At 40.2% G+C, this 15,860-nt stretch overlaps 1 protein-coding gene across 50 annotated transcripts in view; it reads right to left on the bottom strand.

Moving 5' to 3' along the window:
- The window catches only part of PLCB4 (phospholipase C beta 4), a 487,242-nt gene that overhangs the window by 109,408 nt on the left and 361,974 nt on the right, over positions 1-15,860 (bottom strand). For 33 of the 50 annotated variants that reach the window (XM_085003051.1, XM_085003063.1, XM_085003052.1 and 30 more), the window contains 5 exons: positions 14,951-15,032; positions 13,743-13,843; positions 13,021-13,078; positions 5,509-5,617; positions 471-681 (listed from right to left, as the gene is read on the bottom strand). In XM_085003051.1, coding sequence (XP_084859177.1) covers positions 471-681; positions 5,509-5,617; positions 13,021-13,078; positions 13,743-13,843; positions 14,951-15,032 — 561 coding nt within the window. The remainder of the gene's footprint in view (positions 1-470; positions 682-5,508; positions 5,618-13,020; positions 13,079-13,742; positions 13,844-14,950; positions 15,033-15,860) is intronic. The other 17 variants (XM_085003077.1, XM_085003076.1, XM_085003085.1 and 14 more) reach the window with 1 other exon arrangement.

The following is a 15,860-nucleotide window of genomic DNA, read 5'->3' as shown; positions in this document are numbered from 1 at the left end:
AAATTTTAGAACTTTTCAAGCTAAATTTGCAAAGTGCCTAGGATCAAAAGGAAACTTGGAATGACTTCTTCTTTTTTTTTCAATTTGAGGAAATTTTTTGTTTTATTTTTTGGCTTCTCCTGTGGCACATGGAAGTTCCTGGGCCAGGGATCCAACCCGCACCACAGCAGCAACTCCAAGCCACTGCAGTGACAATGCTAGATCCTTAACCCACTGCACCACAAGGGAACTTGTGGGCTAATGTTTTAAATTTACAGTAAAAAACATCTTTGGATCCAAAGGAGGACTTGAGATCTTCCTGGGGGCAGATACTGTTCTCCCTTTTTCAAGGTTAAACGCCCATCATCATCATCCATTAAACAGAAAGACAAATGTCCTTTTCACTCTGAATGCTACTTGCTATTTTGCAGAGAAAGGTAAATTCAATCAAAGGGCATCATAGACAAAGAAGAGTGTCTTGAGTTTCTGACCTGCAACCAGCCAGGAGGACCTGCCTGTACATTTCTACCGAAGACTTTCCACCAAACTGCCTGCCAGTGAGATAGGTGTTGTGGGAAGAGCTGATGAAGTAGTGAGCCAGAGGGTGGTCCATTTCTTGGTAAAGCTCGAGCCGATCTAGGAAGACGGGGGCATTTTCATCTGACATCAGGTATCTGCAAAACCCATCACTTGATATGAGGCCTGAGGGAGAAAAGAATATCACAGCAGACTTACGGCTCTGAATATACACATCACATGATTTATTCATGAAATCTGAGGCAGGTTAAATAGAAGTACGAACTTCATCATAGTCTCTTTCCCAAGACGCTTAAATTAAAGTGCCCAAGCTGCATGTTATCAGCAATCTAATGCCTTCCATAAACAGGTGGCCTCAGTCTTCACATTCATGACGGCAAAGCACTCAGTTTCCTATGTCCAGAAGCCAAATTGGAAAAGGGATGAGTGGGCTCAATTACAGGAAATAATTCAACTTCCTATTTCATCTAAAAAACAGGATATGGGACTAGTGAGACGAGTATTCAGTGGTCATTGAAAATGGACCCCAAGAGCCACTGTTCCTTCCAGTCAGACCTCGCTGATGCAGGACAGGGGCTGTGTGCTAAGTGTGGCATAGGAATCAATACTTCTGCATCTTCTCCTACCCTGTCAACCATTAACAGCCACTGCTCCTTGCTTTTACTTAAGCATTTGCAAGTTCTAAACTGATCTCCAGCTTCCAGAAAAATACAGATGAGAGCATGATAAATAGCCATGGGCCCACACGACAGCCTTGTCGGATCTTGGCATTTTGCTTCCTTTGTTTTACATTTTCAAAAGTAATACATAATTACACATGCCAGGGAAGCACCCTGTGTGACCCACCTCAATTCCATTCCATTCCATCTTTTTATTTCTAGGCAGACGACCCCCATGCTAGTTTTTGGGTTTAACAATTCCAGCATGGTTTTTTTAACTTTACTACATATGCATGCCTCAAAAAATAGGTACTTCTGAATATTTTAATATTTATATAAAAGTTATTCCACCATTTGCACTTGCAACTTTCTATTTTTTCTATTTTATTGTGACTTATATAAGTAGCTGTTGCTCATTTATTTTTTGCTGAGTAGTATACAGTGGATGCAGTGTGTAAAATGTAGAGTAATCCATATGTGACTACACCACAATTTATTATCCATCATTCTGTTGATGGATATTTGGGTCATTTTTATTTATAACTAAAAGGACTACAATAAAAATCTGTGTGTCTCTCTCCTTGGGTACATACACTCATACCTTTCAAGGCACTGTGATGGATGCAGCGATGGAAAGAACAGACAAGCCCTGCTTTCAGGAAAGTCATATATTATGGGTGAGAAAACAAATAAACGTAATATTATAAAAGGGCTAGAAGAAAACAGCATGGAATAAAAGTGGTAGAGAATGGTTAGGGCCTGTGTTAGTTATGTGACCAACAAAAGCCTTTCTGATGAGATCACATTTATGCATGCGGAGCAAGCCACAAACGCACCTGGGGGTGCCCCATTCCAGGCAGAAAGATCAGCAAGTGCAAAGACCATGTGATGGAGGAGAAAGTAGCTGGAAATGAGGCTGGAGAGGAATCCAAAGGCTCTATCAATTAGGCTTTAGCCTTCACTAAGAATTCTGCGTCTTATTCTAAGTGTATTGGGGAGGAAGGAAACAAGATGGCTGAGTAGAAGGACTTAGGGGATGGATGGGGGGAGTTGGGGTTGGCATTTGCACGCTACTGTAATGAAATGGATGGTGAATGGGACTCTGCTATACCGCACAGGAAACTACCCAAGTTCTCTGATCACCTGGAGGGGAAAAGAATTTGAAAAAGAATGGATATATGTGTGTGTGTATATATATATATATATACATAAATATATATATCTTACTGAATTACTTTATTATACAGCAGAAGTTAACACAACATTGTAAACCAACTATACATCAATTAAATTCTTAAAAATAGAAAAAAAAAAAAGGGGTGTTGGGAAGCCTTTGTATGGTTTTGGAGAATGGAAGAAGAACATGATTAGATTTGATTTTAAAAGGTTTACTCTGGCTGCTGTGCACAAATTGTCGAGTACTGAGTAGAAAGGAGAAGACTAGTTAGAAGTCAGCCGGCATCGTTCAGGGACAGATGGTGTAGGCTGAGAGAGCTTGATGAGAGTGAAGATGATGAGAAGTGATTTAGTCAGTATTTTGCTGATGAATCGGAGGTGATGCAAAAGGATGAAACAAGCCATGGATGATTCTAAGAGTTTGGGCATGAAAAGCTGGGTGAGTAATGGTACCATTTTCTAGGCTGGGAAAAGAACAAGTCTGTGGATAGGGCTAATCAAAGCATGTTGTACTTTGATATTTAAAATGTCCACTCAACTTGCAAATGGAGAGGTCTCTTAAAGGTAGTTTAAGTGAGAATTTTTTTTTTGGTTTTGTTTTTTGTTTTGGGGGTTTTTTTTTTTTTTAGGGCCGCATCTGGCATGCGGAAGCTCCCAGGCTGTGGGTAGAATTGAAGCTAGAGCTGCCGGCTTACACCACAGCTAGAGCAATGCCAGACCCAAGCCACATCTCTGACCTACACTACAGCTCAAGACAACACCGGATCCTTAACCCACCGAGCGAGACCAGGAATTGAACCCAAATCATCATAGATACTAGTCAGATTCGCTTCCACTGAGCCACAATGGGAAGGAACTGCAGGAGTGGAGAGTTGAATGTGAAAGTCATGTGTGTACAGTAGAAACTTAAAGCCAAAGACCTTGAGGGCAGATGGAGCTGAGATCTGAGGGCTGAGCAGGGCCACTCTGACACCCTGACTAGGGAAATACATGGGACATTCTCTGGGATACATACATGGAAGTGGAGAGGCTGGGCTGTAGGAGAGGCAGGTTTTCCACTTTACTACTGACAACAATTTATTCATCAATGGGGTTGCTGGTACCAATGCATGAACCCAGCAGAGTTTACAAGAATGCCTTTGACGCCACATTCTCACCCTTACTTGATAATGACAGACTTCAGCATTTCTGTCATTTGTGAATGGTGATGCTATACTTTTTAGATGTGTCTATGGTAATTTCACAGACTTTTCCTTTTTCCTTTTTTTTTTAGGGCCACACCCACAGCATAGGGAAGTTCCCAGGCAGGGGCTGAATCGGAGCTATATCTCTGGCCCTACATCACAGCCACAGCAATGCAGGATCCGAGCTGTGTCTGCGACCTGTACTGCAGCTCACGGCAACACCGGATCTCTGACCCACTGAGTGAGGCCAGGGATCAAACCCATATCTTCCTGGATACTAGTCGGATTAGTTTCCACTGTGCCACAAAAGGATTTTTTTTTTTTTTTTTTTTTTTTGTCGTAGACTTTTAGGACCTGGGAGGACCTCATAAATAATCAGAGACACACCTTTGTCATAATGTTTATCACACTGCCAAGGAACTGCTGAGTCCTATCTGTCTGCTTTAATAGAGCACAGTCACCTTACTGCACTTTGAATGCCCAGCATCTAATACAGTGTTTGACACCCAGTCATTCCTCCACAAACTTTCAGGAATGAAGGCGGAGGAGAGAAATACTAGTTGAATGACTGCATAAACTCCATTTCTTACAAGCAGGGAAACTGAGGCCCAGAAAAAAGAGTTCCTTGCTCAGGGTGACGTGGTAACAGGATAGCAACCAAAATCACATCATCTCCCATCCCTGCAAAGTGCTGGATTTTCACCAAGCCACTCCTTCTTTCACTTCTATCACACGCTGTATGGAGTTAATTGTGGTACTCAGAATATTGACAGGGAGTAAGTAATGAAGCAGTTTTACTGAAAATAGATACTTGAGATCCTAGCAGAAAAATACACATGTATAACTATAATCAAGGGAAAACTCTGCAGGGCTTGGAAGAATATCAGGGGTGAGGTCTCATGGTGTGGTGGGCCAGGAATGTGTATAAACTGGTGCCATGTGGGACTCCAGAGAGTGTGAAAGCCTTTCAGCCACATTCACTGAACTTAAAAAAAAAAAAGCAGTCCCTAACGAGGACGACACCGAGGCCAGAATACACGGGCAGATGAGACAGAGAGAACTTAAACTGGATCTCCTATCACTCTCTACTGAGACATAAAGACAAAGGCTCCAGTTCAGGTATCTGCTGGTGCCCCCATCCTTTGCAGGTGTTTCCCATGGCTATAAGGCCAATCTTCAATTACCTCTCCAGACCTTTCCTTTGTCAAACACTGGCATGAACTACACACTGTTTTCAAAATTTCACAGAAAGAAGCAAAGGTTCAGAAACCCCAACAATTTGCTAAATTGATTCCTATTTCATTTCATGTCAGTTGCATTTATCTTCCATCCCAGAGGTCAAAGGATGAGTAAAAAGGCTCCTCAAATCATGTATTAAGCTATTTAGTTAGCTTGCCAGAACTAAAGGGGGAAAAAGGTGGTGTACATTTTTATAGGAAATGCCATGGTTTTCAAAGATTCTCAAGGTTTTCAAAGACTGCCAATCACTGGCATTTTTACATTTTTCAGGCATATGTCATAGGAAAGATTTACTACAAGAAAGTACATGGAGAAAATATCATTATAGTTTAATAGTAAATTTAGCATTATACTTCAGGCAGCGTAGGCAAATTTTGATGTAAGGTAAAATTTAAACTGACTTAGAACAAGAAAAAAAAATTCAATTATCAGTCCTTGCCTCTAGAAAGCTCAAAAGCATTTAAAGATACCTCTGACTAAAAGTCCTAGGACTTTAAAAGTTGCATATCTTCTTGCATTTTTATTTTTATTTTTTAATTATTTTTTTCTTTTTTGGCAGCACCCGAGGCAAGTGGAAGTTCCCCAGGTCAGGGATCGAACCCACACCACAGCAGTGACTTGAGCCACAGCAGTGACAGCGCCAGTGAACACCTACTGACGCACCAGGGAACACCTCTTGCTTTTTTTAAATAAAGAAAAATTCTCTCTCTCTCTCTCTTTTTTTTTCCACTTACCTTTTTTCTTCAGATCTTCATCAGGCTCATACATTTCAATGATCTGCATTGCCCTTTTAGCATCATAGAATGGAAATAAAATTTCATTCAATCGAGGGTCTCGTTGATGCTATGATGAGAAAATAACTCCATTTAGATGGATGTTCCTCACCCTTGTGTCATTAAACATCACTGAAGTACGTAAATTCTAACATAAGACGTATCTAAAATATCATGTTTATAGTTACAGAGATAAGATTTCACTTTCCTCCTGTCTTTCTCCCTAAAATAGACTTTCAGAAAGTTCAAATTTGGTGGCAGTTTGTTGGTTCCCCTCACTGAAGTGGAGAGGGAAAACACAGAATATACTTTTTTTTTTCTTCAAAAGTTGACAGATAAGAAAATGGTATGGAGTTCCCACAACACAAGTAAGACATTTGGCATAAGTGTTTATAAAAAGTGAGGTCGAAAATCTTTTTTAAAAAGAAGGGATAAACAAAAGCAAAAGTCAAAAAACAAAGAAACAAAAATAACCCCCAAATATATAATATACTCATTTAAATGGCAAACCAAAAACAATAACAAAAAAATCCCCCAAAACCCTGATGTTAGGCAAATATCATTTCATTCTCATGATCTCTTTCTACAGGAAGAAAAGACTTCTTGGGCACTGCAAATTTCATTCCCTCAAGTAAATATTTGTCAAAATTAACCCACTGTGGTTAAGAATCCAGTGTTGCCGTGCACTGTGGTGAAAGTAGCAGACGCGGCTCGGATCCTCGTTGCTGTGGCTCTGGCATAGGCTGGCGGCTGCAGCTCTGATTAGACCCCTAGCCTGGGAACCTCCATATGCCGCAGGAGCAGCCCTAGAAAAGGCAAAAAGACAAAAAAGAAAAAAAAAATTAACCCACTGTAGTGATGAAAATTAATCAGCACAAAGATATTTATAAGCTATAAACGGTATGAAAATTTATACTTAAATATCAGTAGTTCAGAATTTATATTTCCCTATGAACTCTAACTTGGTTTGCCCTGAGAAAATTCACTGGGCAGAAAGTACATTAATCATTCAGGCACTTAGGAGGTTGGTAATGTCATTTTTTTTTAAATCAGCATCTACATGCTCCTGGTGTTAAACTCTATGAGGCACCAGGAGCAAGGCTTCTTCTGTAGTTCTGTCATTCTAACTTCATAGCAATGATGAAAAAAGTCCAGTTTACTAAGTGACTCGGCTACAGTCTTCTGTGTGTGTGTGTGTGTGTGTGTGTGTGTGTGTGTGTGTGTGTGTGTGTGTGTATGAGAGAGAGAGAGAGAGAGAGAGAGAGAGAGAGAGAGAGAGAGAGCGAGAGAGAGAGAAAGTGTCTATATGTGTGTGCATCTGTCTTTCTGTATCTGGAGGTAGTGTGTCCATTAAACTTCCTTTTTGTTCATGGTAGATTAGAGGACCAAACCCTATGTCCCTGGTCATCCATCAAATAAATAAATAATTCAAATTTCAATGCAATAATGGCAGTTAAGCAGATGTGAGCAAAACCTGGTCAATGGTAGGACCTTGGCAACAACTCTTTACCCAAATATATGCACAGACTTTGAAAAGCACCATTTAAAAAGGTACTGAGGAAACAACTGTTAAAAGTTCATATGGATTTCCCTTCCCCATTTGTTCTGAAATGATCACTTGAAAAGGGAGGCACACAAAATCAATGCCTTTGGCCAACAGAACACTTGACATGATTTCCTAGGACATTTGTGGCTTAGCCTGTTCTGGTCCTCCCACCTCCCACCGTGTTAAGAGTGCAAACTCCTTAAGGAATCAATATGTCTGTCAATTTATCCCAATGAAGCATGCTTCTGTTGTAGTCTAAGAAATTACGGTTCACAACAGCTCACAACCATGCATGTGCTAGAGCAGAAACTGTTACATGAATACCAGGCTTGGAGACCAGAGGGAACACAAGTCCTGGGGTAGGCAAGAGGGACTGTGCAATGGGCCATGGAATGCCAGGCAAGTGAAGGCATGCTACTAGACATCGTGTTGAGGAAATGGATGCTGTCATGCAACTCCAGAGCCCGCCACCCAAAGGAATGATGAGCACTGCCCCTCTAATGAGAATGCACTGTTTTAAAAACAAACAAACAGTAAGCTTCCTAGGTACGGGTTCTGCTCCCATCTTGGCGGATAATACCATGGAAGAAGATGGATGTGGGGTGAAAAGGGCCTTTGTAGACCCCACTGTAGGTATGTTCATGGTTGGCCACTATAATAATAAGGCTTTCTTCCTTATTACAATTAAGTCTTTTGACTCAAAGATATGCTCTTTGTACATATTATGGGATCATGGAGATTATGGGACAAATCCATATGAATTTAAAAGTTAGAGAAAGAAGAGACTCTGCTAAAGAAGGAAGAAACAGAGTTAGGGGAAGGGGGGCTGGGAATCTAGGTCGTCTCAGGTGCTTTTTATGTACACAGGTATATGTGTTCCAACATAGTGTTACCTGTAGTGTTATCTGTGAACAGCAACAGCAGCATCACCCTCACTTGGGAGCTTGTGAGAAGTGTGCATTCTTGGGTCCCACTCCAAACTTACCAAATCTGGTTCTCTGGGGTAGAACCCATGAATCTGTATTTTAACAAGCTGGTCAGGTGATTCTGATGTGCTCAAGTTTAAGAAACACTACTCTAATATGTAAAGATTTGTATTTTAATATATTTTCATAGTAGTAAAAAAAAAAGTTCCTAACTTCTACAGGGATAGAGTAATGCTAGATGTTTGAGATGTCCTCCCAATTAACCCCCATCAGAATTTATCAGAGGGCATGATATTCACTAAAAGAACATCTTCTTATCAGAAGCAACAGCCAGGAAAACCAAGTCCTAAAATGGATGTATCAGAATCCCCTATTCTCCATTTGCAGCAAATAAGCACTAAGAGAAGACAATGAAACTTCACTTGTCTTTACATCTGCTCCACCAGACAGTAACAGTTTGCTTTCCCAAAAATGTTCATCTTTCAAAAAGGAAGCACAAGGCAATCTGGATAATCCAAAGGCAAGGAAACAATGGTTAAAATTTGTGCTAAGAGTCACAAAAATATAACGTTTGTATGAAAAAAAAAAAAAAAAAAGAGGAGAAAGATCACTTCCAGGTACTCTCAGAGTAACAAGGTTGCAGGTTTTTACATGGACATAAGCACAGTGGGCTAAATGCCTCAGAGCCCTGAGGGAGAGACCTTTCAATTGGGATTTGGGGAAACAACGTATGAGGCATCCACCCCATAAGGTGAAACAGCTTTGTAAAATACAATACTAAATAGCCTCTGAAAATAGGTCACAGAATTGTGCCCAAGTGAGTGAGGAGATAATGGAAACACCTCCATTGTTATGTCCATATTGTTATAGAGAAAAAACATCAACTGGCTTCAATCCGAGCAGCCCTGGGAGAGACAGATGTTAAGATAAATAATATTCAGGAGAGATAGACAAAGATAAAGTAATTAATTGGCAAGGGTAGGTTTACTCATCAGACTAAATATTTCCTTCTCCTTCTTTGCCCATGCATTAAAGAATAAAGATGCTGTAGAGGGAAAGCGATCGTGAGCCCTTCCATTCTTTCAACTGCAAAATAAAAGATAAAATAATTTTTAAAATAAGGTTTAGCTCTAATGTGATCCTATGATATGTGTGAGGCAGGGGGAAGAAGACCACCAACAGGAAAACAAAGCTAATTCTTGATTATCATGGTCATCTCAGATCTTTGTCTTCTCTTTCTTATTTTGATCTTTCTCTGGCCCTCATGCATCTCTCGGTGCTGCAGGCTATTGGTTGTTATCATCTTTGTAAAGAGATCAGATGGAGAATGAAGGCAAAACTAAAATCAATTTTGCTTCTCATTAGAAACAGGGAAAGAGAGGTGAAACTAATTGATGTCAAGAGGTTTTAGCGAGCCTGCCACCTAGAAAACAGAGTTAGGGGTAGCATTGAACCATATGCCAGCTCAAAGTGAGTGCCCTCACTTGCTGTCCTGGACTTGTTTGCTATTTTCAAAATACAGGCAAAGAGAGTTTGGCTAAGTTCACTTGGGGGACTATGAGACATAGCCATGGTAAAACTTTAGATGCGAGTGGTAGATTTCTATGACTAAATTCATTATGGAGGAGAATAGGTTGATGCTGCTCTCATATTCTTCTCATCTTGCTAAGCATTCCAAAGAGGAATCCAGTGGTTTACAAACTCTAATGGAAAGGCAAATCATCTGGATATAGTTCAATGCATATCCCAACTCGGCAGGTCTGGGTGGGACCTGAGATTCTGCATTTCTAACAAGCTCCCAGGAGATGCTGATGCTGCTGGTCCACAGATCACACTCTGAGGTGCACTGAACAAGAAGGTATTGAGACACAGATGAAGAGTAGGTCTAAAGCTACTAGTGAAAAGCTAGTAAGTGGTGATGGCATAGGTAGGGAGCAGATGGTACAAAACTCCAATATGGTGACCAATGCAGTAAATGGACTCACAGTCTCTCCTCTACTTCTAAATTCCTGGAGATACATATTAGCACACTAGACAGAAAATTTCATATAAGGAATAAACGGATTTACAAGGTGGAAGGTGGTAGGATGCAACATGACTTTTGCTAATATAAAAGGCTTTTTCTCCATTGCCTTTCTAATTGCTTAATGCTGGTGTACTTGGGTGTCTACTGATTTGTGCTTTGCTGATCATTTCTCTGCTTACCTTGTTGAACTCTTTCATCTATTTCAAGAGTTTTTCAGTTGATAGTTTTTTTATTTGTTTTTTGTGGTTTTTTTTTTTTTTTTTGGGCTGCATCTGCTGCAGGCAGAAGTTCGTAGGCCAGGGACTGAACCTGAGCCACAGTAGTGACAACACTAAATCCTTAACCACTAGGCCACCAGAACTCCCTGTTGATAGTTTTTAATATTCAGGTTATACAGTCATCATCTACAAATAATGAATAGGGACTGCTCTTTTGTGTTCCTGGGACTCATTTATTTTTTTCTTGTCATATTGCATGACTCAGGGCTTCTAATACAATGTGGAATTCCAGCTTGTTGAGACTCTGTAGCTAAGACATTTTGAAAATGTTTAGGTCTAAGCTTTTGGAGTCAGAGACCTTTACATTCCAATGGCTGCTCCCTTCCTGAGTGAACTCTGTCTCCCTTCATTAGGAGTTTTGATGGTGCTCTGTCAAGGGGCGCTTTGGAACAATGAGAGAGACAATGGTAGGACTCAAAAGAGAGGGTACTGGCAGAACATTCTCTAAGTTTAACCAACTTCCTCAAGAAGACATTCAAATTTCTGTCTAGTTCTTCTGCCTGAGTTCACTAGGACAGAAAAGGAAGAGATTCAGGGCAAACACTGTGATTAAAAATAAAGGCTGCACAGTTTCCTGGACTGTCTTTTAGTCTCTGTGACCTAAAGAAATTTAAAATCATACTGATTCCATTAGTCTCACCCCAAATTAAGGTGCTCCCTTACTGTTAATGAGAAGCCAAACAGAAGGAAATATAAACCAATGACTGCTACTAGCCACTGTAACAGTGATAGATAAAAGCTTACCAAAAGAGTAACTATTTCAAGAAAGAATTCGGATGGCAGAGTCAGAAAGTATGGGTGATCATATCTTTTAAAGATAAATGTTATGTCTGAGATGTATAAGAATTACAAGAGTGGTTACTGGGTGGGTCTACAAATACCACCCATAAAAGGAAAAGCCCATGAATACAGCACCTCTCCTTAGGATTTCAGAACTGCTTCCCTGTTTGAACAGTGCAATGCATGTTAAGTCTCTGTCATGTTTAATAGATAGCTGGGTACCAGCTTCATCCCAGAGTACACAAGAGGCCTTTTTCTAGGAAGTGCAAAGTGATGCTGTGGTAGATCTCTTCGCCACTAAAGCATCTTCCCTCTTTAGCAGAAAGCAGGATTTTTGCCCGTCTTACCAAAACTTAAGATGATCAATGACCCAAAGTGTATGAAGCAGCTGAGGGAGATAAGACATTTTTTCTTTTTGGCCGATGGCATATGGAAGTTCCCAGGCCAGGGAGTGGATCTGAGCTGCAGCTGGGACCTACGCCACAGCAGTGACAATGCCAGATCCTTAACCCACTGAGCCACAGCAGCAACTCCCAACAATACATTTTTTTTTTTTTTCGAAGAAGCAGAAGAGGGGGAGAGGGTTAAGGAAGCAAAGCAAGGCAACTTCAGAGCAACGGTGGTATAAGAATGTGGATAATATCTGGGTAAAGATTACGAACATAGTATTCGCATGACCAAAGACTAGTGGAGTGAAAAAACCTGAAATATTTTCAAATAAAATAAATACTGTAATTTATTGAAAGACTTATGTAAAAATGGTGGCATCTGTGCTGATATATGGCAGAACTTCTCTCTCCTGCATCAGTGCTTTTAGGCTCTGCTTACGATGGCTTCTAAAGTGCAATCCAACAAATTAGGAGCCACTGAGCCCTGGCAGGGAAAGAAAAGAGAAGCCCTTTGGCGAAGATGTGATCTGTCTCCAAACTGGCAAAGCACATTCTGCCTGCTGTCTTTCTTGAGGCAATACCTCCTGTCTGGCATGATGCTGTCTTTACTAATGTCTTCTCTTCATATAGTATAATGGTTAACATCAACTGTTTTGAAACAAAAACATATTGTCCATCCCTCACTTAAACTCTTCTTATTAATGTGTTAGACAAAAAAGTGAGTTCCCTTCTCTGGATTAATAAGAGCTTCAATAGGTTTCATTGAAGAGAAAACACTTTTTTGGTTATGTATAGAGAAAAAAAAAAGCTGTTAAGTTTAGTTGTTATCAAAATGCATCCTTTATGTGTTTGGAAATATTTTTCCCTTGGGCTTAAGCAAATTTTGTCAACCGGTTTGGGTTGGTAAGTTCTAAAATTAGCCCTGAGCTTGTTATAAAAATTAAAAATAAAAATTTAACCTGCCATCCCGGTGGCTTAATATGCATTCTATTTTCACCCAAGAACTCCAGTGTTGTGCTTGTTGTCAAAATAGTCTATTCGAACCTACATATTTTTCTTACATGCAATCCATTAAAAGACAAAAATAAAGCTTTCCAGTCCATGCAAAAGTATGAGGAAGAGTTAGCAATGGAGAATCCAACTAGAGTGTGATAATCTCAAACCATTCTCTTTCTATTTCATATACGTAAATAGAAAAAAAAAACCAAGTACTTTAAATATCATCTTGCAAAAACATAGACACATTTAATTAAATGAATATATTACACAATTCACACGCACACACAGACCCAGAGCTACACACCACAGCAAGAAACCAACAAAAAAGCAGTGTGCAAGCCAATGAAGAAGCGTGTGGACACACAAGGGCAGCAGCTGATTTCTGCACCTGGTAAAGCCATCAGGGAAGGATCAGCAGGTCAGAAGCAAAGCGACTGGGGGGGTGTAGGATGCAGGCATGCAATGAGGATGCGGTAGGAGGCAAGCCACTGCACACAGATCGATGGAGTTAATGTATGAAAAAGCTTACTTCATTTAGAAAGCTCACTAATTGGTCTACCGTTAAATAATCAGTTTTGTCTCCATTGCTGAAAAGAAATTTATTAGAAAAAGTAAGTTTTTGTATATGATGCTACAGTAGGTACGATTTACATGTTGACATTCGTTGATGATAATTCTAAACTTATTTCCTAACTCTGAAGTATCGATGCACTCTTAAACTGGCCAAGAGACTGTTTATTAGGAAAAAAACCGAACAACCAAAAAACCCAACAACAGCTAAGAAAACACTCCCACTCACTCACAGAAAATGTCTGCAATTCTTCTTTGGCCTTACCCAAAGGCATTATAATAAAAACAACATGTAAGTCATCCATTTGAAATTGTTGGAATGAATGAACTTTTCAATAACAGAATAACATTCCAAATTGAATCTAGTTAGTTCACATAATGGGTTAATACCTAAAGGAGCAAGTTAACATTGTAGGTAGTTAGTAAAGCCAATGCAGGGAGGGGAGGGGGGAGGGGGAGGGGGAGTTCCAGGTGCTGCAACTAACTTATGTAAAAGTTTCTCAAAAAAAAAATCAGAGTGAACTTTTACACCAGTAAAAGGGGTGAAAATGTAACCCTGACTAGATATTCCTAGATACTATTAACACAACTATAGGAAAATATTAGGACAAAAAATGTTTATAAAATCTAAACAAACCCAAGATAATATGGATGTGACACTTTGTCATAAATGGAACTTACATTTTTTTAAAAAGATCCTCTATATCTGTCCGAGGACAAATCTTTTGTGTCAGCTCATAGAACTTCTCATAAGTAAATGCTGCAGGCTCAATTTCATCATTCTGTAAAAGAGAAGATGCATGTCATAAATGGTACATTTTTTTCTCTCCTGAGAGGATCTACAGAATCTACAAGTTCATGAAGCAAAGTCATGACTACTTGGAATCCCAGGCCCTTCATCTGTCATCCTTGCTGTGGGAAGCCAGAAAGTCCACACCCACCACTGGCCAACCCACTAGAACAGACTCGTGTAAAGCAGTGTTTCTAATCACCAGGCAGCCATGGTTTGCCTGTTCTAAGCTCGGCCACTGGCCTTGCTCTGGGAGACACTCCACAGAACAAACATAAAGAAACATTTTTTTACTTCTCTCCTTGAAGGAGAAAAGCAAGTGCCTGCCTAAGGGATGCTGACTAAATCAAGCCCAATGTTTTCTTACACTTATTTTGTAAATTTTCACAAGACCACATACGGGTGACCTTCTAAGAGTTCAATTTTCATACGGAAATTTATATTTCAAATAGGATTTGTTAGAGCAGTGACAGGCTTACATCTTTCTTGTAATCAACAAGTGAATCACAACTATTTTAGATTCAGAGGGTCACAAATACACATGGTTTGTTTAGGGGAGAGGAGCACAGCTGTCTTAAAGAAGTGAATTTATCCATCAAAAAAATTTTTTTTTTTTTTTGTCTTTTTATGGCTGGACCCAGCTGCATATATGGAGGTTCCCAGGCTAGGGGTCAAATTGGAGCTCTAGCCATTGGCCTACACCACAGCCACAGCAATGCCTGATCTGAGCCGAGTCTGCGACCTATACCGCAGCTCATGGCAACGCCAGATTCTTAACTCACTGATCCCGGCCAGGGATCAAACCTGAGTCCTCATGGATACTAGTCGGATTCATTTCTGCTGCGCCACAACGGGAACTCCTAGAGTGACCCAAACATTTTAAAGTACATTCTCCGAATTTTAAAACATCAGGTTGAAATGCCCAGAAAACATAAGGAAGGATAGAAGGAAAGAGAACGAAGAAAAAAGTAACCATACAGCGTGGGACTGAATCTAACTCTGAATCTGAGATCAGTTTAGTATAAATAATCTTTCTTACTACATGAGAACATAAATAAGCCAAGCGGTTTTAGAAATACATTATGAAATTCACGAATACCTTTCCACTGGGAAGACCTAACTCCTTGAGTGCTTGAAAGATCACCTTTTCCGTTTTCCCCGATGCAAAGGTTCTAGTAATACTAGGGCAGAAAAGAAAAAAAATAATAAAGTTACCATCAATTTGTTTTCTCTGTGCAAGGATCCCAGGAAAATGAGGGATGGTGGGATAAAGGTGATGAAAAAGGAAAATAAAATTACTTTTCATTTCTAGGTATTTTTCACTTTCCAAATGAGTTACAGCCCTCTGGTTACCAGAGCTGAAGGTGCTAGTGGGGTAACCTGATTCTTTTTTCTTTTAATTGTTTTCTTTTTCTTTTTTCTTTTTTTTTGACTGCTCCATGGCCAGGGATCAGATCCAAGCCGCAGTGGTGACCCACGCCACAGCTGTGGCAATGCCGCTGGATCCTTAACCCATTGTGCCAACATTGGATCCTTAACCCACTGTGCTGGGCCAGGGTGTGAAACTGCGTCCCAGCACTACAGAGATGCCCCTGACCCCACTGTACCAAAGTAGGAACTCTAACTTGACTCTAAGACAAGTGGATCCCCAGGCTACCAGAGGCACAAAAACAATAATAAAACTTGATCTATCAAATTGCTTTCTGAGGAAAAAGAAATGTGGCATTTGGGACACTCTAGAATAAAACCTCAAGTTGACAATACGTTGGCTTGGGGAAAGGAAGCAGGCTCTTTAGGACTCAGCCCAGGCCTGTGATCGCCCTTACCTGGTTTCACATGGCAGCCGACATGCATTATCATGGTATTATTGTTATTATTATTATTATTATTATTATTTTAAGGGCTGCACCCGCAGCATATGGAAGTTCCTGGACTAGGGGTCAAATCAGAGCTGCAGCTGCCAATCGATGTATGCCACAGCCACAGCAACGCCAGATCCAAGCCACATC

Source organism: Sus scrofa, chromosome 17, assembly GCF_054392235.1.
Source record: "Sus scrofa isolate SSC_HxYL_T2T_F1_AM1 chromosome 17, Sscrofa_HxYL_maternal_Yorkshire_Landrace_v2.0, whole genome shotgun sequence".
In the NCBI taxonomy this organism is placed as follows: domain Eukaryota; kingdom Metazoa; phylum Chordata; class Mammalia; order Artiodactyla; family Suidae; genus Sus; species Sus scrofa.
The sequence above is the reverse complement of the archived record's forward strand: the minus strand, read 5'-3'. Positions and strand labels throughout refer to the sequence as shown.